At 40.4% G+C, this 22508-nt stretch overlaps 1 protein-coding gene across 5 annotated transcripts in view; it reads right to left on the minus strand.

Moving 5' to 3' along the window:
* Nucleotides 1-22508, minus strand: part of TMTC1 (transmembrane O-mannosyltransferase targeting cadherins 1) — a 260735-nt gene that overhangs the window by 48251 nt on the left and 189976 nt on the right. For all 5 annotated transcript variants that reach the window (XM_049694189.1, XM_033430160.2, XM_049694188.1 and 2 more), the window contains one exon: nt 8568-8711. In XM_049694189.1, coding sequence (XP_049550146.1) covers nt 8568-8711 — 144 coding nt within the window. The remainder of the gene's footprint in view (nt 1-8567; nt 8712-22508) is intronic.

Genomic DNA, 22508 nt, shown 5'->3' on the forward strand with positions numbered 1-22508 from the left:
CTTCTCACCAATTTGACCAGAGAAAGGAAGGAGTGAGGAGAACCACTTGAGGGAGTAGCTGAACGGAGACGTTCCCCAGGGGAATGTGGGGCATGTGGAAGTTTGTGCAATGGGAAGAATCTGAAGACCTAAGAGAATGCCCATGATAATGGACAGGGAAAGGTAGAGAAAGAGAATCAAGAACACATGTGGATTTTACACTAATGACTAATGGCTAAAATAAAAGAGACTGACGACACCAGATGTTAGTGAGGATGCTAAGCGAGTGGATCTCTCACCAGTGTTGATGGAGTGAAAAGCGGTACAGTTACTTTGGAGAACTGTTTATTTGGCAGGTTCTTAAAACATTAAAGATACATCTACCCACAATTCTATTCCTAGGTATTTATCCCAGAATACTAAACATACAAACCTATAAACAAACCAAGTATCTACCCACAGGAAAATGGATAAACAAATTACAGCATATTTACACAATGAAATACTACTCGTCAGTTAAAAAAAAACATGTAACATGCAACAACATGGATAAGACTCAAAAAAATCATGCTACAGAAAATATCCAGATGCCAAAAAGTATATATGTAATGTTCACCTTTAAATGAAGTTCTATGGCAAGCTAAAACTAGCTTCTGGTGAAAAAATTTGAACAATGATTGCCTCAGGGGAGGGAGAAATTTACTGGAAAGAGGCATGAGGGGTCTTTCTGGGGTGAAATGTTCTCTATGTTATTTTGGGGGTAATTACAACAGTATATAAAATTGCCAAAACTCATTGTACCAAATACTAAAGATTGTGCACTTTTGCGTTTAATTATGCCTCAGTTTTAAAAAACCACATAACCGGGCTTCCCTGGTGGCGCAGTGGTTGAGAGTCCACCTGCCGATGAAGGGGACATGGTTTCGTGCCCCAGTCCGGGAAGATCCCACATGCCGCGGAGCGGCTGGGCCCGTGAGCCATGGCCGCTGAGCCTGCACGTCCGGAGCCTGTGCTCCGCAACGGGAGAGGCCGCAACAGTGAGAGGCCTGCGTACTGCAAAAAACAAACAAACAAAAAAAAGCAAAAAAATCCCCAACATAACCACAGGTGTGAGCACTAGGCTTATTAGGGAGGCAAGACAACCCTTCCTCCCTTGGAAGAACAAAAGAAGAGGACATTTAGGAATATGTAAGAAATGAGGTAGGAAGAAGGGAAGCTGCAAAAATTAACCTTAAATGACTTGAATATTCTTAGTAAAAGTAAAGGATTATGTCATCTCCTGGGTGCATGCATAGGCACTGAGGAGGGGAACAAAGGATACTTATATTAGGAAAACAGAAAATATTTGGGAGGTATTATAAGACCGTAAGGGATGAATTTCTAATAGCTCTAACTCCTGATCCTGCTTTTCCCCCACAATGCTGTCTTCAGAGTTTTGTAAGGGCCCCATCAGACTCAGATGTATGTTTTTACCTCCAACACTTGAGAGACTGGATGAGGGTCTAGGACACACATACAGAGACACCGCATCTTGGAGCAGGGGCAGTGCAGTGAAAGATAATGTTAGATTACATATAAAAATAAAATTAGTTATTACAGTGGTCTTGAGTCTCTCAAAGCTTGACACCTAACAAATCTTGTCCTTGAGTATTTATTTAATTGGGGGAGGGAGTGATTAGGGAAAAAGGCTTAAAGTGGTTCCCCGGGTGGGGAGAGGAGTGATAATGAGAAAAAGTTGAGAACTATTGGTCTGCCTACAAAATGCAGGCAATGGGGGCGGGTACCTTGAGTTGGAGGCACCGTTGAGCAAGTAAACGATGGTCAAGGTGTGAGTCTAAGCTGATGTCACATACATTAATGAAATAGATCAGATAACTGAGAGATGGGATTACACATTATACACATAAAAATCAGAACAGAGGTTCTAACAATGGTAAAGAGCAGGGCCACTAGGAACGAGGGAGTAAGAGGGAAATAACATTTGTCCCAGAAGGGAGTCATGTCAACGTCAAGGTCTTAAAGGGAGAGACAACGTGAGCACAGAGAGAGCTTGGAGGTGGCAGGTTGTTATTCCACGACCCCTTCCAAGGGTCAGAAGGAGTGACAGAGAGGGGAAGGGAAGGGTGGGAAGAGGTTAATAAGTGAAGGGCAAAGAGGAACCTTTCAGAATTCAGGCACTAGAGAATGAAAAGGTGTGCCTAATTAAAAAGCCCATGGCATGGCCATGTCGGTGAATGGTCAAGGTAGAGCAGAAGTGGCAGGCTCTGGAGGGAAGGCAGCAGAGGAGCTGGGTGATGGAGGCTACCGAATTCACTAAAGGTTGCAGAGTCCCTGAGGACAACAGGAGAATGTACAAGGCTGTGACATGGCCCTGATGAGGATGGAGATGGTGGCAATGAGCTGCTGGACTGGGCTTCAAAAGAGATGGAGAAGAAGACCTGGAGAGAGACAGGTGTGAACTACATAAAGACCCCGAGGAGAAATTGCAATGGAGTTAAGACTACAGATAAGTAAGACTGGAGGTAACCTGGATGTTGACAGGTCACCATGGGAGTGGGGGTGGGAGAAGGATTTTATTCCAAGAGGAGGATGCAGAAGTTGCCCACCCAAAGTTGACATCCTAATGTGGTGAGAACGACCTCAAAAAGTTGTTCTTTATCCAGTGGGCTGGCATTTTGGATTCTCTGGGGTTTCAGGTAAAAGGTAGAGAAAGGGGAGAACTGCTATCTTGAGTGTATAAACTTCCTTTTTATGAAATAAAAGGCAGTGTGGCTAATGCCAAAGCTATAAGGAAATTTATCCCAAACATTGAAATTTATTTCAGAGCTAATGGTTACCCTTTTTTCCACATCCTTTTATTCTTTAGAAATTCAATTTTCTAAAGGATTCGCCTAAAGAAAATAAAATGTATATTGTTATCAAACTCATCTGCTAAATAGCTCAATTTTGGAAATTCTATTTCATTTTCTTCTGACTTTTGATTATAAGATTTATTGTAACACCCATATAACACCCATATCCTATTATGTGAATAGAAGGTAATTTTGGCAATGGGAGGGACAATACAATTCTTTAAAATGAAAATATGCTGTTTCAATATCAAATACCAGACACTGTTTTACCCAAGCAGTCACAGAAGCATTTTCCCATGCCCTGAATTAAAGTATTCTATTATGTTCTCTTGAGCCATCAGGGATTTCTGCTCTTTCATCCATAAAAACTGTATGCTAATCTTGCCTATTTTCTTTTACATTTTAGGTTCCAAGCAAAGCCAACAATAATTAATATAAACTAAGAATGCTGGCATGGAAAGCTGTTTGTTATCAATCTGTCACTGTAAATGTGCTGTACAGAATCATAACAGATTAGCTTCAAAGTCCAGGGAAATGGTCATGAAAGAGGTCAAATATATTTGGGTAAGAGTCAGTGACATGCACTGCTGTGAACAGGTCTAAAGCTGTCTGTCATATAACTCCAAGAATTCAAATGGAATTTGTCCTCAGTGCTCTAAGGTTTCTGGGATGCTCTGACAGAATCACATCTTATTTAGAGTTTCTGGTCTGGACAAAAACTCATTTCTCTCAAAGTCAAGGTCATTAATAAAGGTCTGTGCTGTCCAATACAGCAGCCACTAACCACATGTGGCTATTGAACACTTGAAATATGACTAGTCTCAGGTATGCTGTATGTGTAAAACATACACTGGATTTCAAATATTAATTGTAAAAAAGAATGTACACTATCCCATTAATATTTTTACATGTTCAATTTAAAAATTAATTTTCATATTAATTATGTTAAAATGATAATATTTTGAATATACTGGGGTTAAATAAAATACATTATTAATATTAATTTCACCTTTTTATGTTTTAAAATATGGCTACCTGAAAAATTTAAATTATGGATTCTGGCTGTCATTGTATTTCTGTTGGGCAGGGCTGCTCTGGGCTGTATCTCAGTTTTGAGATGAGCCACAAGGAGGCAGTAGAGTGTGGTGATTAAGGGCAAGGGTACTTGGACAGAAAGTTTGAGGTTCAATTCCCACAAACTCTATTTCCTCACTAAGGGACCTTGGCACCTAACTTACCTTCTCCAAATTTTAGTTTCTCATTTATAAAAGAGGAAAAGTGATAGTGTCCTCCACTCGGATGATCAAATCTAAACTCATATCTAAGGAGATCACCTGGGTTCTTAGAAGGAGCATGAAGTTCTAGGTTACAAAAAAGAACACAATTTTTAAAAGTTAGCTGCCTGACGAGAAATAGATAGGGTATAAAACTTGAATAGTAAAACGGATCAAATAAAAACATATTTAAAATATTCTTATCCTTTTTATGCCTTTGACCCATTGCCAGTTAGAGCAGAAAGGAAAGCAGATCCGACGTAGAGTGAACGTGGATTAGTTCTGCTGTTTTCTGGGTCACCTCTCTCTGCTACTAAAGGACATAATGGAAACAAACCTTACTGTTTCCTGATTAAAAAAACAGGAAGTTCCTTCCTCCCAAAAGGAAATCACATGCCATTTAATAGCTAAATATTAAGTAATTTTTGGATTGGAGAGTTATTTGGGCAGCATGGGTAATGGAAAGTGAATAGGACAGGGCAGGCAATCAATCCTGGGTCAGCAGAGCTTGGGCCAAGGTCACGTGAAATCTCTAAACCTTGGTTTCTTCATCTGTAAAATGGGGATGAGGATGAGAATGCCTCTCACAGTAGTTTTAAAGATTAAATTAAATTATGGATATAAAACCCACTTGTCTGTAAACTGGAAAATATTACATAAATATTAGCTACTATCATGATTTTATTCTACTGGATTCTAAGACTCATCTACACGGATGGAGCCACTTTGCTCTCTGTTTAATGTGAAAGAGCAGAAGGTAAACAAGGGTGACTTTGTACCTGGCACTTAACCTTGGTTCCTATTCTTGGTTCCTATTCTTCCCTATCTAAAAGAGTCATTGGGAGGCCTTTATTATTATTATTATTATTATTTGCTGTACGCGGGCCTCTCACTGTTGTAGCCTCTCCCGTTGCGGAGCACAGGCTCCGGACGCGCAGGCTCAGCGGCCATGACTCACGGGCCCAGCCGCTCCGCGGCATGTGGGATCTTCCCGGACCGGGACACGAACCCGTGTCCCCTGCATTGGCAGGCGGACTCTCAACCACTGCGCCACCAGGGAAGCCCCGGCCTTTATTATTTTTTTAAAAAAAGCACTCAGAGTCTTATACAAATGTGGAGCGTTTTTGGTTTGGATAATCATTGAGTTGATTTTACTGAAAAAGAGAAAATCTTATGTTGAGTATCTAGGAGCCCCACCTACTGTGAAAAGTAGCCATTGTTATGTTCCAAAAAATATTTCCTTGTATTCTTAACTCACATACACTAATTCAAGGTATTCAAGGTAATAGTCAGAGGCAATAATATGTTAATTGAAAGAGGAAGGCTGCAGTATGCATCTCTCGTTCAGGTCTGGGCAAGATGAAATTTAAAAGAATCTCTGCCACCATTTCCAAGTAGAGCCACATTCAGCACAGTGTGATAATCACAACTGTAGGATATCATTCCTAACAAGAACTCTCATTTTGTATCCAGGCCATCAAAGCTGGTTTCTTTGTTAAAAAAAAAATACTCATCTGTACTATTTTTGAAATCAGTACTATATAATGCTGGTATCCCAAAAGACATGAACAGGATTTATCCACCCATTAAGTTATTTGGGCTCTAAGCTGGACACATACAGATGCAACAATGACTTTTAAAAATGAGTCCTTAGAACTTCACATAAATAAATAAGACCTCATAAAAATAGTAGAGTAAAATAAAAGCACCCTATTGACCTGTAAACAGTTATCTACAATAACTAGAACACATTTTCCCCAGAGCTTTTGATTTGCTCTTATTTTTAAAGAGAACGTACTAGTGCTAAAAGGCTTTTCTGTCACAGTGTGTACTTCTTCATTTACTTGTTTTTCATCACTCTCAATTTGTATAAAATTTTAACAAGCTATCTAATTTTTTTTTTTTTTTGGCCACACGGCATGTGGGATCTTAGATCTCCGAGACCAGGGATCGAATCCGTGCCCCCTGCAGTGGAAGTGCAGAATCCTAACCGTTGGACCACCAGGGAATTCCCTAAACTGTCTAATTAAAAAAATATATTAAGTTCATTTAGTTTTTGCTGATTTATACTTTTATTTTTTTTCATTTTAACTGTACTTTCCTTGCATTTCCTTACTTTGGTAGAGTGTTCCCTTGATTTTGTGCTCCAGTATATGGATAAAGCCGTTCTTAAACAAAACTTCAGACTTGGGATGGCACCTATCACCTTCTGTGATGTTAGACTATTCTGTGATTACTTTCCCCAATGCTTCTGTTCAAATGGGATTAAATAAGAACATGCATTAACACATGTGCACACTAAGAAAAAGGACTAATATCTCTATGCATATGTAAAATTCAAGGAGTGGGAGGGAGATGCAAGAGGGAGGGATATGGGGATATTATGTATACATATAGCTGATTCACTTTGTTATACAGCAGAAACTAACGCAACATTGTAAAGCAATTAAACTCCAATAAAGATGTTTAAAAAAATAAATACAAAAAAAATACAATAAAATTCAAGGAGTAAAAAATAACGTGAAGAAGGTGCATCCACTGAGGTACTGTGGCAATTAAGCCCATCCTGTTAGGGAGAGGATCAAAGAACAAAGCAAACCATTAGCCCTAAAGGTACCAAATGTGCTCTGTGAAGTTCAGAGACAAGGAAACCAATTCAGTCAGTGTGTGGATAGTCAGCAAACTAACAAGCACAGATAAATGCATCACTACTCTCTGATGCTAACCATGTTCACCCTTTTATTTCCATTTCTGATGTCTTCAATCTTTTTTTTTTAACATCTTTATTGGAGTATAATTGCTTTACAATGGTGTGTTAGTTTCTGCTTTATAACAAAGTGAATCAGCTATACATATACATATATCCCCATATCTCTTCCCTCTTGCATCTCCCTCCCTCCCACCCTCCCTATCCCACCCCTCTAGGTGGTCACAAAGCACCGAGCTGATCTCCCTGTGCTATGCAACTGCTTCCCACGAGCTATTTTACATTTGGTAGTGTATATATGTCCATGCCACTCTCTCACTTCGTCCCAGCTTACCCTTCCCCCTTCCTGTGTCCTCAAGTTCATTCTCTATATCTGCGTCTTTATTCCTGTCCTGCTCCTAGGTTCTTCAGAGCTTTTTTTTCTTTTTTTAAGATTCCATATATATGTGTTAGCATACAGTATTTGTTTTTCTCGTTCTGACTTACTTCACTCTGTATGACAGACTCTAGGTCCATCCACCTCACTACAAAACCCTCAATTTCGTTTCTTTTTATGGCTGAGTAATATTCCATTGTATATATGTGCCACATCTTCTTTATCCATTCACCTGTCGATGGACACTTAGGTTGCTTCTATGTCCTGGCTATTGTAAATACAGCTGCAATGAACATTGTGGTACATGACTCTTTTTGAATTATGGTTTTCTCAGGGTATATGCCCAGTAGTGGGATTGCTGGGTCGTATGGTAGTTCTATTTTTAGTGTTTTAAGGAACCTCCATACTGTTCTCCATAGTGGCTGTATCAATTTACATTCCCACCAACAGCACAAGAGGGTTCCCTTTTCTCCACACCCTCTCCAGCATTTATTGTTTGTAGATTTTTAGATGATGGCCATTCTGACGGGTGTGAGGTGATACCTCATTGTAGTTTTGATTTGCATTTCTCTAATGTCAATCTGTTTTTTAAAGCATAGAAGTTAAATTCCATATCCACCACCATTTCCACTATCATTATCGCCACTACTACCACTAACATTGCCATCACCAACTCGCCTAGACTTAATAAAAATACAAGATGCAAAAGTACCCCTTTGTCTTCAGGGAGACTAACTGCACTATCAGTCTTTTCCAGGGCAGTGAGTGAAAAGCAAACACCAGTGATTATGCCTGGGATGTCTTCCGAGAGCAAGAGTCACCGTTGCTAATTCCAAGAAAGCCCAGTTTGTTTCTCACCTATAGCACCACCTGCACATGAGCTGTGGTTATGCTCACCTTTAGAGCTTGCTGCTTTTCCTAGACCAGCACTTTTCCCAAGTATATTCATGAAATTCTTGGGAAATGCCTACCAAAAATGATTGACTTTGGGAAATGCTGTATTCCATACTCCCTTCTTGAATATTCACAGGGCATTTAGCATATTAAAGATTCTTGCAATAAAGGAACTATCTTTGCTTAATTCAGCATTTCCTAAGTTTATTTGTCCATGTAGCCATTCCGTCTTCCCAGCCCTCTACAGACAACCTATGAACATCTCCCAGAACTAATACTTCCAGAGAGACACTCTGGGAAATACTCGTTTTGATTGATAAGGGATAGAATTAATTCAGATGAATATTGCATCCTCCCAAAACTTGAAAACCCTAACTATTCTGCCCTAGGAAGAGGAGATAACACCACAACCAAATGAGTGTTGAAAAGGAAAGGATTTCTTGAAACTACAAGGTCTTCTGATCAAAGGTACACGTTCTACTTACCTAAGGAGATTCCCAAGATTGAAAAGAGCCCGGTTGTGCTGTGGATTTAGCTGGAGAGCCCTCTGATAGTACATCTTTGCCTCTGCTGTGTCTCTGGTCAGTGTTCCAAGGTTGTTCAGGGCACTTGCATGGCGCGGATACAACCTGAACAATTAGAAATATTAAGCCATGATTGTTCAAAAACTTCAAAGTTGGTCACAATTTGCTTGTTCTTCACACCCCACTCCTCGCCCCAGGTATGCCACAACAAAAATGAAACACTGAATTCTTCCTTTATTTTAATGGTATGTCTATGTCACATCTTAACAGTCAACCGTTTGTGCACCTGCAGGCAAATAAACATGGCAGGAAAGCAAGTAATTGACACATGATGGCATAATTAAATTACCCCCAAAGAGTGCAAAAATAAATAGTATGCAAATCTACCGGGGTTGAATAAATTTAGCTTGGAGCCTACAGTTATTTTCAACTTCCTTTGACTGAAAATCCTCATTGCCACCGGTGCTGACTTTCTGGCCTAGCGGGACTGCTGACTAGCTGCCTGTATAATGTCCACTATTTACACAAGATGTTGGGAGTTCCCTGGATGAGGGATCTTCATGAATATATTTGAATTGGAGCATCAGTAAAACCGCCATTATTGAGAAGGTGATACAAACGTCTCCCCATAAAAATAAACTTTCTCCCTCAAACGGCTCTCCACCTTGACTCTCCTATTCCATTTTGTCTCATTTCCCCGCTACTGTTATTTGACACCACCTGCTCTGATAGTGGCTGGGAATGAAAATCCTGACAAACATATAAAAATTTCAAAAGGCACAATGACGTGAAAACAGCGATCCTAATGTTCAAAAGCAAATGTAAAGGAGGACTGCGTACACATCAGCAAGGCAAATTTATGGTGATTAAGAAAGGAAGAGAATCAGTTTACTTCCTTAGCTAGAAACTATGAGGAAGGCAAACCAGCCTGCTGCTGCACACACAGCTGAGTTGATTCTGCTGCGCTCAGAGCCGACACATTTAGTCGTCGAACAGGCTCACTCCATCTCTGTCACCCAGAGGATTTTGAATAAGCCTGTGGAGCTGGCTTTTAATGTAGGAAAGGCAAGATAATGCCCAAGTAATAAAAACAGGATCTGTACTTGTCAAGTCTCTTGACAATCAAATGCCATGCTTGCCCCCTCCCAGCCTGTTCTGTACCTTCTAAGAAGATCAATTTAATTTGGGGACAGAAGGGGTTCCTATTAAAAGGCCAAGGAAGACAAGCTGCATAGCTTTTTTTCTCTTTTTTAAATCTTTGCCTAACCCAGAGTTTCCTAAGCTTATTGGACCATGTAATCCTCCCTTCCTTACTGCCTTATAGCTCAGCTATTAGCATCCCTCAGTATTTTCAGGAAGACAATCTGTGTAATGCTCTTTCTGACTGATAAGGGATAGAACCAATTCAGATGAATGTTACGTCCTCCCAAGGCTTGAAAGCCCTAATTATTCACAATAATTCTGTAGGCTGTTGGGAGAGATACATTATGAGAGGAAGTTGGGAAAACACACACACACACAACGTGTTTGCTTCTTTCTAGTCACCTTTAATTAGCAAAGACAACCTGAGGGTACCTGGTACCAGTCCCTTAACACCCACCCTCACAGTTCCTGGGGTACACAAGTCCTTGGTGCTCTCTCATAGATGCATCTACAGGACATCAGAGCTAAGAGAAGATGCTCTCGTACCTGCCCACTCATTCCATGCCCGGAACAGCCTCCTGGGAAGCTGTGTCTAAGAATTACTTTGGGAATGGTTACAGAGAGCATATCACAGCCAGGACTTTAATTCTTCCAATTAAAAAAATATTTTGGATGTTGAGCAAAGCTCTCTGACTTCCAAAAGATTTAAGAGGGGGGTCCTGTGAACATGGTGAGAACAGTTCTTATTTTTTCTCTGATGACAAACAGCAAGAGAAAGCATCCTGGTGACCTCTGCCTTCCCAGAAGAGGCAATTTCTTAAAACTTGGTCTTTTCCTTATTTCTTTATAGGCTTTGGAGCCCTCAAAATAAATGTCTGAGGTGAAAGCACTAAATATGGGAAAGGACAGCCTAAATCCAATAAGAGCATCTACGAAGGGCTCCCTGTCATGCAGTTGCCCTCTCCCGCTGCTTATCAGCCCACCTTTTTGGACTTTATCACCATCCCACTGCCATTTAAAGAAACGGCATGGGGACTTCCCTGGTGGCACAGTGGTTAAGAATTCGCCTGCCAATGGAGGGGACACGGGTTCAACCCCTGGTCCGGGAAGATACCACATGCCGCGGAGCAACTAAGCCCGTGCGCCACAACTACTGAAGCCCACGCTCCACAACTACTGAAGCCTGTGTGCCTAGAGCCCGTGCTCCACAACAAGAGAAGCCAACGCAACGAGAAGCCCGCACACCGCAACGAAGAGTAGCCCCTGCTCACCGCAACTAGAGAAAGCCCGCGCGCAGCGACGAAGACCCAACGCCGCCCAAAATAAAGAAATAAATAAATTTAAAGGAATGCATGTATTGATATAATACTTTCTAAGTTCACTGACTACAAAAATTTTTCTCTCTCTCTTTTTTTCAAACCAGAAACAGAACATAAGTTCACAATGAACTCTCAAAAACAGAAACAAGCAGTGAGAAGGGAAGTAAAGAGAAACAAATATAAATACTATGAGGGAAAAAAAGGTCTTTAGCATGCCTTGTGCTCCAAGCTTAGGACAGGGCTTTGTGGTCGGGCACTGGCAGCGAAGAGGCTTTGTGTTAACAGAGTCCCAACCTGTCCAGGAAGGGGATTGCTGACATCTATAGTGATTTACTGAATCTATTGCCACTCACAGCCCTCCACCTGGGAAACGTGTCATACTGTTTACTCCTGGTAATAGTAAAGGTCTGCTAGCAACAGCCCTTCCCTCTGGGCATCTGATTAAGTTCACCTAATCATGAGCAAGCATTACATTATTTATGAAACAAAGCTGAATTTCATAAAAAAGATTCTTTAAGCAGGTCAAGAAAAAATTATCACTTTTAATTTTGATTTTTATATAGATGTAGACATTTTCTTAAAACATATACTCTTCTCTTGTTTACTGAAGACCTATGCAAGGACGAAACTTATTTTTGTGTGTTTACTTTTTAAATAAACTTGTTTAAATGAGCTTGGGTCTAATTCAACCCTGAGGGCTCCAAGAGGGGAATTCTCTATTAGAAAGATGAATAATTTAAGAGATGTCTATGTTACTACATCAATTGTCAGGATCAATTAAGTGTGTCTTGACTTTGACGCCTACAGGTATGTTTTACAAAAGTTCTGGTAGTGATTATTCCCTTCCCCATGTAAAGAACCTTGACAAAAGCTTCACTGAAAGGGAGAAGAGTGGTAATTTTCAGGCCTGTTTTTTTTGTTTGTTTGTTTGTTTTTGCGGTACGCGGGCCTCTCACTGTTGTGGCCTCTCCCGTTGCGGAGCACAGGCTCCGGACGCGCAGGCTCAGCGGCCGTGGCTCACGGGCCCAGCTGCTCCGTGGCATGTGGGATCTTCCCAGACCGGGGCACGAACCCATGTCCCCTGCATCGGCAGGCTGACTCTCAACCACTGCGCCACCAGGGAAGCCCCAGGCCTGTTTTTTTAAGACCAGTGTGAACAGCCACTGGATTTTCTTTCTCAGTCTTACTCAACATTTATATTGTATATGGGCGCTCTCTCACTATTTCCTTATTATTATGTTTTAAAATTTCACTGAGTTAAATTTTTAAAATTTATTATAAGGAAAATGTATAATATCGTCAAATAGTTCTGGGGTATAAGAAAGTTTATTCTTTCTCTTTAAAAAAGAAATCTAGGCATAGAGATATAATTCTATGAGCTGAAGAGAATATTTTTCAAGTACTGTATGATTTATATTCTCAATTTATATTCTCTATGATTTATATTCCCATTTGAGCATTGAAGGGCTTCTTACTTTTTATCTGGTGGCCTTTCCTTAAGCAGAATTAATAAAGTAGGTAGTTAAGGACATTATTATTCTCCTCCATTCCCAGGCAACTTATCTCTGAAGCATGAATATCAGCAACATGTTAACAGGAAATCATCACTGTGAGGGAACAGTTGCCTAAGTGAAAAACAGAAGGCAGGAGCAAAAGAAAATGGGTCTAAAAAAACCTAGCATGTATTAGTGATACTTTACATTTTAGAGTGCTTTCCTATATACTATCTCATTTAACCTTCTAATTCTTCAAGTAGAATTATTGTACTATTTTAAAGTTGAGGAATGGGAGGATGGGAGAAATTAAAGAAAAAATAAATTACTTTTTTAAAAAAAGAAATATTTTCAGGAGTTGTGTTCTTAAGTGTTAAAAGTCAGATGGTTCCTGTAAATCTATTTATTTTCCCAAACAATCCATGAGTCATTCCACCTTCAGCAAATAAATATACTGCTATCAATTAGACCTTCCATTCAGAATAATTTCCCTTTCTATCCTTGGGCCAGTCCATTCAGCTATGATCCTATACAAACTACTTCTCAGGGACAGAAGTGAAATAAAGTCAATACTCAGGAAACGTGGCTGAGATTCTTCTTCGCTGGGAAAACTTGTCTCCTGCCATACAAAGTACTCATGGTATCTCTAAAAAGCACAGTATCATGGGAAGCTATTTGGAACTAACAACATCCAGTAAGTGTTTAAGGCACAGATACATGCTCTCCCATCTACTGTTCTTAAGCTTCAATCTCAACTAAAGATCCATAGAGATAAGATGTATATGACTAAAGTTTAGTTTTATATTTTATTCAGTCATTTACTTTAAATTTTGTACAATCTGTTCAAAAGTTAAGAATTCTATTACTTTTTCATTATTAGAGTACCTTCTAAGGCATTTCATTGTTCAAGCAAGACTGTATGTATCATGTGCTCCCCTTTGCAATTTCCTTTCAGAATATACACACCCTGATTTATTTATCTGATTTTCATTCCACACATTAATTTATTTGAGGTGAAGTATGCTAAGGTCAGATGTTTATTTTCTATTTTTTCTATTTCCTGTTGAGAAAAAAAAGAATCCAAAAGAAAAACATGACTGGGAAAAAATTTCAACCATGAGATCCAAATTTCACAGAACTAAAAAATACCCAAAGTCAACTTCATTTCAGGAGTCAGCAGCAGCCGCAGCATATTTTCATTCATTCTAGTCCCTGCCATTTCTCAAGTGCCTGATTTTAAAATTTGAATCATCATGTCATTAAAGTGCACCAGAATTCTTTAATTGTCTGAAATCGCCATTAACACCCAGCAGCAAGTCTTGCCACTTTATTTTGGTACCGTACTCCTTCCTATCCATTAGACAGTCTTGGAAAAAAACCTCAAATGCAATTTAGGGAAGTATGACACACTCCAGTGAGGGGCCAACTAAATTATCTGATCTCTCACAATGGATGACCTCTAGTAGAGATCCAGGAGGACTCTGCCCAATTGATTTTTCAAAACAATTTAGAGTAAAACCATGCCCTCAGGAAATGACTCACTTTAAGTGGCTGAATTTTCCTGATTCCTGAGAATTTTCCTCTGGAGGTTGGGAAATGTATTGAATTAAATACTTCCTTGCACTTTTTTTTTTTTTTTTGCGTATGCGGGCCTCTCACTGTTGTGGCCTCTCCCGTTGCGGAGCACAGGCTCCGGACGCACAGGCTCAGCGGCCATGGCTCACGGGCCTAGCTGCTCCACGGCATGTGGGATCTTCCTGGACCGGGGCACCCGTGTCCCCTGCATCGGCAGGCGGACTCTCAACCACTGCGCCACCAGGGAAGCCCCTTCCTTGCTCTTTTAAATAGAAAATAGTGAACATATTTTACCTTTTCTCAAGGGCTTGGGGTGACCATGGTGAACTTTGGTTTTTGCAGCAGATGAATGGGAAATTACTTTGGTGGAGTGGAAATATAACTGTGATTGGAGTCAGAAGCCATGGGTGACTTTCTTGCTGTGTGATTTTGAACTTATGTCTGTGTTTTAGTTGCTCTCTCTATAACAATAAGGTCCATAACATATTAATCCTCTGTGTGAACAAATAGGATGGTGGATATAAGATGTCCACCCTCATACCTGATACACTCCATACATTTGATGTTCTGGGGTTGGCTACAGGACCTCTGGGTGGGTGTACTTGGCTCTCTCCACAGCCCTAATGAACCCATGCCAGCAGGAAGCTGCCAGCTCTCTTTTCATGTGGATTTCTCATCCTCCAAAAAATCATTCTCCTCACTGCTAAGGCCTCTGACTTGCTTCCATCAGTCAAAATAACCTCCATTATTTCTTCATCACTAACCCAATGCACACTCAGGTTGTCTTGTATCCATCCGTTTGTCCCACACCGCAGGTGCTCAGCTGTGAAGGACATTTGGCCTTCTTCATTTTAAGAATGTAGGAATGTTCCTTGTCAAGCACTCACTCCAACAAAGTCTGTCAATCTTTCATCATCTGAAGCAAATGATCCCCACAGGCACCAGAGCAATTTCCTCCAAGCCTTTCCGATACGCTCAACACCAAACGGAATTCCCGACACACACAATTTTAAGAGCTACATCCAAGGTTGTAAGGAGATTCAAAGTCTTATGTGACAGATCAATGTGCTCATAGAATCTTTATTGTAATAACACTTCGCAGCATGGATAGCACTCTGGCTGTTAGATTGACTTAGAAAAAAAAGACAGTGGTGGGTAGGAAGGGTGTGTCCATGTCTGCAGTTAATAAGTGCCAACCAAGGACATCATGAGGGGTGGGGAGGGAAAGGCGTGTGTATCCTGAAGATCCACCTCAGGAATTGGGGGTCACCACTGGCATGTAATGGGAATGGGCAGTAGCTAGGGGTGTTAATTGTGTGTAAGCATATTAGAGGGTGGAAACTGCAGTGGAGAAAAATGAAGCGAAGCAGAGGAACAGGGTATGCTGGGGTTGGCAGGGAGACCAGGGTAGGCCTCGCAGACAAGATGACATCACCTGAAGAGTCCTGAAGGGAGGGAGGGAAGCAGCCATTTAGAGAAGGAGGGGAAGTGTTCTGGGAAGAAGGAAGGACAAATACAGAGTCTCTGTAATAGGTGTGAATGAAAAATGTTCCCTGCCAGTATCAGTAAACAAAGGATGTTGCAGCCATCTAGCCATCACATTACAGCCACCCAGATGGTGAGCCCTGAGGGAACTCAGGATAGAAACAGGATGCCCACCATCTAGCAGTCGGCAGCTGCAGCCACCCCCAATGGTGCACCCCAAGGAGACTCAGGAAGAGAAAGCACAGGATACTGGCCCCAGATAGCTCAGGTGCATATCAAAGGAGTGATTTCAGTGAGCCCAGACTCTTGCATCTTCCCACACACAGAAAAGCACTAAATTCCTTAACTTGAGATAACTGGTTTTCTTTGATTAACAGTAATCTTTTGATGTTCTGACTACCTGGTCTGTGTTGCAAAAACCCTTATACATCCTGGATCCGCCCACGTGCTTCTTCGGAGCAGTCTCTCAGAGTTATCTGAGATGCTGTGTCTTGGGCTTAAGTTCTCAGTTTTGTCCCCGGAATAAAATGTAACTCTCAACTTTTAGGTCATGCATTTTTTTTTCCAATTGCCATAAGAATGTGACGACTGGTGTGTGCCTGGAGCCCTGTCTGGCTGGAGCTGAGACAGCAAGAGGTGTAGTAGGAGGTAAAGTCTGAGAGGCAGCGGGACCAAATGGTGCAGGACGTGGAGACCACTGCACGGGGCCCTGATTCTCAGAGCAAGCAGAACGTTCTGAGCACAGGATTACTGTGAACTTCCCTGTGGCTGCTGTGTTGAGAACAGACTGAAGGAGGGGAGGAAGGGGAAGTGAAAATGGGGGAAACCAGAGAACATTGCAGTAATCCAGGTGAGAGATGATGGGCAGTGGAGGTGGAGAGAAGTGGTCAGATTGGGGGTGTATTAATAACATTCACCGAGTTTATCATGGTCAGGTATTTAGACACTGCTTTACACCTTGTATGTGAATTATTCCAGCCCTATGAGGTAGATAACACCACTCTTCTCATTTTAACAAAAAATCTAAATGATATTCTGTTGAACTGTCATATTTACTTATATAAGAAATCATCAATTAAGCCAGTGTAGTGGGTGCTGTCTTATACCACCCAGATACCCCTCAAGTCTGAGGCACTTGACAGCTCACAGCTGAGTTCTTCTCTGGGCATTGCTTTACCCGAGGCTACTCTTCTCTGCCTGGGGCCAGTGATTGGTTGATAGCGGGTATAAAGGTTCCATCTCTTTCATGACAACTCTGAGGGGCCACCCCATTTCCAGAGCTCCCTAAGGGCTCCTCTGAGCCCCTGCGAATGCACTGTATCTCTCCTTCCCCCTCTGCCCATCTTGCTTCCCTGGCGTTCCAGAGAGCACTCCTTAATGAACTTCCTGCTTGCTAATCTCTGCCTTGGATTTTGTTTCCTGGGGAACCGCAGTGAGGTTTTGAAGTGAAATGGTGGTTTAAGGCAGAAAAAAGAGAGAGCAGATGTTTTTGGATATAAATTATAGAACTTTCATTTTGAAATATAGTCCGTAAGTATGGCCACAATACGACTAAAATTCTAGTTTTCTAAATCAATTTCTAAATCAGTTTCTTGGATTTAGTGAAAAAAGCTGCTAGACTTAATTAACACAAAATATACATAGTGAGAGTATAATTTCATCAACAAAAAGGAACAAACATGATTTCAATTGTGCTACCGGAAAACATATTTAGACATTTATAAATAAAAGTACCACACCAACGGAAGAACCCCTCTCCACTTGTTAAACTTGGTTAACAAATGGTATTGGAATTTTCGGTCTTTCCAGAAATATATGGCAGCTGGTATCTAAGGCCACCTGTAGTCATGAGAGTTATTTTAAATGTTCATTCAAAATAGCCTGGGTAAAGAAGGACTTCTTAAATAATCATTAAATCCTGATTAAAAAAAAGTTCAAACTCTACCAGTTTTATAGACAACATTTTTCAAAGGAATTATAATAATCTTATTGATATACTCAGGACATCAATGAGCAGTGGGTTCATTAGACATAGTTAGATTTTTTTACATTCTAACAATATGGCTTTCTTCAATAATCATTGTCTTATTACTTTCTTCTCCCACATACACTTCTTATAGTCTAATGGAGTCTCTTTGTAGACTTCCAGTTATCCACACAGGAGGGAATACAAAGAATGAGAGCAGTGGGTACCGTTATCATGAAAAGTCTCTATTTTATGCATTAAAAAATTCCAATCAGAAAGATTTTAGCTTCTCCTTTCCCACGAGTTAGCCAATTAAATATCAATTGTAGACTTCTTTTGTACAGGAGTTTTAAAAGTACATTTCTTTCCTTTTAGTTATACCAATAAGAAGAGCCTGGTCAGGGACTTCAACCGCCCCCATGAACACAGTTTTCTTTCCCTTCAGATTTCCTATTTAAAACATCAACAGCAGATACATTAGGAGTGGACAAGGCCCCTCTAAGGATACCAAGGCTGCCCAAACACACCTGAGTTCCCTCAGGGCAGGGTAATGCATCTCCTACTCAATAGGACTTATGGGAGGGGGGACACCTTAGATGATTTCTGTGTATTTCATGTGAAACCATACCTGTGAAAAGAAAATAGCTATCTGGGTGACTGAGGATCACAGCCCTTTTATAAGGATGAAATCCTGCATGTGGCTGATATCCAACCACCAGGGGCGCATCAGCTAGTCTAGGTATGACAGGGGCTTACTGTAGAGGCTGGAGGGAAAAGGACATCTAAGTGAACAAATGTTCAGTGAAACATGGGGCATTTTCCTGCTGACAGTGAAGAGACTTTGTTGATCCACCTGAACAAAGGTGAACTCTATTCTCATTCCCAGGTTCAGGGTTTTTGATGACCAGCCCGTATTAACCAACCAGTAATTGAGCCCTGCAAGAAATCTAATTATAAGATGAAAAACAATTTCCATGAGACTCTATCACCTATAATGAAGACTCTTTTAAAAGTCTCTTAATTGTGTCATCAGATTTGCAGATGTCCTCTGTTCTCTGTAAAACATATTGGTGGATGCCTATAACATAATAAACCTTCTCTATAAGCCTGGGCCCTTCTGCTCCCTTAAGTTAAGCTACATGACTGCTAAGAGCCAGTTGTTCTTATTAACAGATTTATTCTAGTTGTTTATTGCAATTGCACAATATAATGAAATACCCTGCAAACTGATAAAATATAAAAGTAAAAAACAGAGTTGTGATTTTTATGAAAACTAAAAAATACTCTGGAAATACTCAAAAAAGGGAAGTCACTCAAAAAAATTGCTGTTGAATTCGATGTAAGATTAATTGTAAAAGGCTGGAGGAGAAAAAACAGAAAAATCTCAGATAGCCTGTACATTTTGATTCCACTTTAAAAATGATCACAACAGAAATGAACTGTGGTTGTATTTTTTGCAGATTCTAATCAGTAGACTCTTACCCAAAGAAAAAACTTGGTTTGACATTAGAAGACTTGGTGAATGGACATACACGTAAAATTTTAGGGTACAATAAAACATTCAAGAGTGCGCATGATTTGTTTTATGATTCTTCACTTTTAACTGACTTTTTAAGGTAATCAACAAGCTACCGGCCAAGTACACATTCAATATCTTCTGCACTTTATTTGGGCAGGGCCACTATCTTTTCTTTTGGGCTTACTGAATGAGTCATTTCATGGGAGTTTCTGTATAGGAAGAGCTGAATGGCTGGGTGGATTTTCTGTTAGGGAACCATTGACCGAAACCGCCCACCCTGGCCAGGCACGTTAATAAGTGCTTGCATGAGTTGTCTCACAACAGGAGGTCCCGATAAGGAACACAGTGCTGCCACCAAAAACTAACCAGGAGAATTCAGGAGGGGCCGAAAGGAGGGAGGGAGGAGATGCCATAGTATGTCCTGCCCACCTCCCAGAAACCCTCATGCTAGAATCCACCTTGGCTGAGAGAGACGCACACCACCAGGAAGGACCCTGAGTCAGACCAAATATGGGCACAAACAAGACGATTGGCCAGAGACAACCTGGAGAGCTAACCCATTACCATAAAACCTAAGACTGTGAGCCACATGGCAGAGCAGTTCTCTTGGGTTCCCTTACCCTGCTGCTCTCTGCCCGGGCGCCCCTTCCCAATAAAGTTTTTGCTTTGTCAGCACGTGTGTCTCCTCGGACAATTCATTTCTGAGTGTTAGACAAGAGCCCACTTCCGGACCTGGGAAGGGGCCCCTCTTCCAGTAACATTTCTACTCCCATCATACGCGGTGAAAATAGTAGAAACCTTATAGTAGGTATAAATATGAGAGCCACTCCTCACAGAAAGGAAAGCTTACATTTGTGTTTATGGAGGATTTAAGGAAAGTATTCTGACAACTTTCTTTGATGATTTGGGTCTTAATCTGACTCTGTATCCTCAGCTGCAGCATTTTTCAGGGGAGATCTCCCTTGTACTACAGAAATATAATACCTGAGGTGCACCAAAATGGAGAAGTCAGTCAGTGGTATTTTTACATTTAAAAAATAGAATAAAGTTAAAAAGCAGAAGAATATTCGTGTCATATATAATTACCAATTTAATATAGTGTTATTTTTAGAACTGTAAGCCAGTCAAAAAGATATCGGTATAGATACAACCCTAATGACCAATATCACCATTGCCTTTGGAACCTATATAGTCATTACAACAGGAATGAATAACTGTTGGGGCTGATCTCAGATAATACCACCTTTAATCCTGCATTTCCCTAATCATTCTCTTTATTACTGTTGCAGACGTGGAAAACATCAAGATACACCAAAGGTGAAGTAGGGTGGAGCAGTTGGGAGGGGAGGAAAACCTGTGTTAGCAACCTCCACAGAGAAGGAGTTATTTTTAAGGAAGGGCAGTCTTCTAGTCACCTAGGATAAATAATCATCAAAATGATGAATAGTCCCAGTATTTTCCTTTTCTAACACAAAGAGTGACAATTTACTTAAATTAAAAAAACAAAAAACACCACATCCATTGAAATTTCACCATGGAGGTATCCATAACAAAAATGATGATACTTTAAATCAGAAATATTTTGAGCCTGGTCTGAGATGATGAAATATTTCACTAATTACTATGTAGTGTATTCTTAGCTTTAATTGTCTTTACCCCGTTTCTCAAGGACAAGTTTCTTCCACAAGGACAGTTGCTGAAGCAAACATTTACTTTTATTGACAGTGGAAGTCCCAACCAGCTACTGTAATTTTGTAAGGTCAGCTGGCGGAGAGTTTTGCTTAATTTACACCTTTTGCCCAAGCTGTGCCTTAAGGTCTGCCTTATTTTTCTGTTTGAACTTCACAGAAAATAGTCTGTTAGAATGAAACAGATTTTAAAAGATACTGATATACTTCCCTCCAACCAATATTTTTCAGGCAAACTTACTGCTCTTTTCTTCCCTTTAAGAATGCCACCAAAAATCATGAAACACTAATTAATTATTAAAGCCAAAACACACTTTATTTGCTTAAATGTCCCTTGAAGGAACATGCCTTTTTAAAAAAATTTTTATTTTATATTGAGAATAGTTGATTAACAATGTTGGGTTAGTTTCAGGAGTACAGAAAAGTGATTCAGTTATACATATACAGATATCTATTCTTTTTCAAATTCTTTTTCCATTTAGGTTATTACAGAATATTGAGCAGAGTTCCCTGTGCTATGCAACTGGTCCTTGTTGGTTATCCATTTTAAATATAGCTGTGTGTACATGTCAATCCCAAACTCCCAATCTATCCGTCCCCTCCAACCTTCCCCGTTGGTAACGATAAGTTTATTGCCTAGGTCTGTGAGTCTGTTTCTGTTTTGTAAATATGTTCATTTGTATCATTTTTTTGGGGGGCCGGTGAGGGGAACATGCCTTTTTAAAAATAACATTTCCTCATTTCAAAAATAATACATGCTCATCGTGGAACTCTGAAGCACAGTAGAAAGTATAAAGAAAAAAATTAAACCATAATCTCAACAACCAGAGATAAGCACTGGAAATATCTGCATAAACTGGCTTGCAGTGAAGAATATGATTCTTTATTAAATCTTTTTTTTTTTTTTTTTTTTTTTTGTGGTACACGGGCCTCTCGCTGTTGTGGCCCCTCCCGCTGCGGAGCACAGGCTCCGGACGCCCAGGCCCAGCGGCCATGGCTCACAGGCCCAGCCGCTCCGCGGCATGTGGGATCCTCCCGGACCGGGGCACGAACCCGTGTCCCCTGCATCGGCAGGCGGACTCTCAACCACTGCACCACCAGGGAAGCCCCTTTATTAAATCTTTAAAAATGTCTTCTATTTCTTAATAAAAACTTCTCTCCGCAATAAAAATCTTTGTTACAATTATTCCTCTTGAATTTATATTTCGTGTTATCTTTGGAAAAGTATTTAGCAGGGAACTTGATGTGTACAGTTTAAAATTTTTACCATACTGAATACTAAATAACAGGTCCTAAAGTCTAAAAGATTTGATTGATGAACAACGTACTTAGGTAGAACACTGTTCAAAAGGATAACTTTAAAAATTAGGTCAGTTACTTTAAGAATCACAATTTCAAACTAAGCTTTGAGACAATCCTTAGAGGGAACTTCAGTGAAATGAATGATTTGTTTGGTACACATATTTTAGAGCATGTCCCAAAGTGAAACAGTAACCGAAAATTCAACCAAATGTGGGACATACTGCAGAGGCATGGAAACCTCTTTGAAAAACTCCTGTGAGCTTCACATTATTCAATAAAGGAGAGGATTTGCCCACACTGGGATATTCCAAGGCTGTGTTTGCTTATCACGCCTCCACACGTTCCAAGTTAAATACATTTACTATCTGGGATCTCTTAGGGAAGACTACCTTGAAAGTCAGAGTTGCAATTT

The sequence above is a fragment of the Orcinus orca genome, chromosome 11, assembly GCF_937001465.1.
Source record: "Orcinus orca chromosome 11, mOrcOrc1.1, whole genome shotgun sequence".
NCBI classification, from domain to species: domain Eukaryota; kingdom Metazoa; phylum Chordata; class Mammalia; order Artiodactyla; family Delphinidae; genus Orcinus; species Orcinus orca.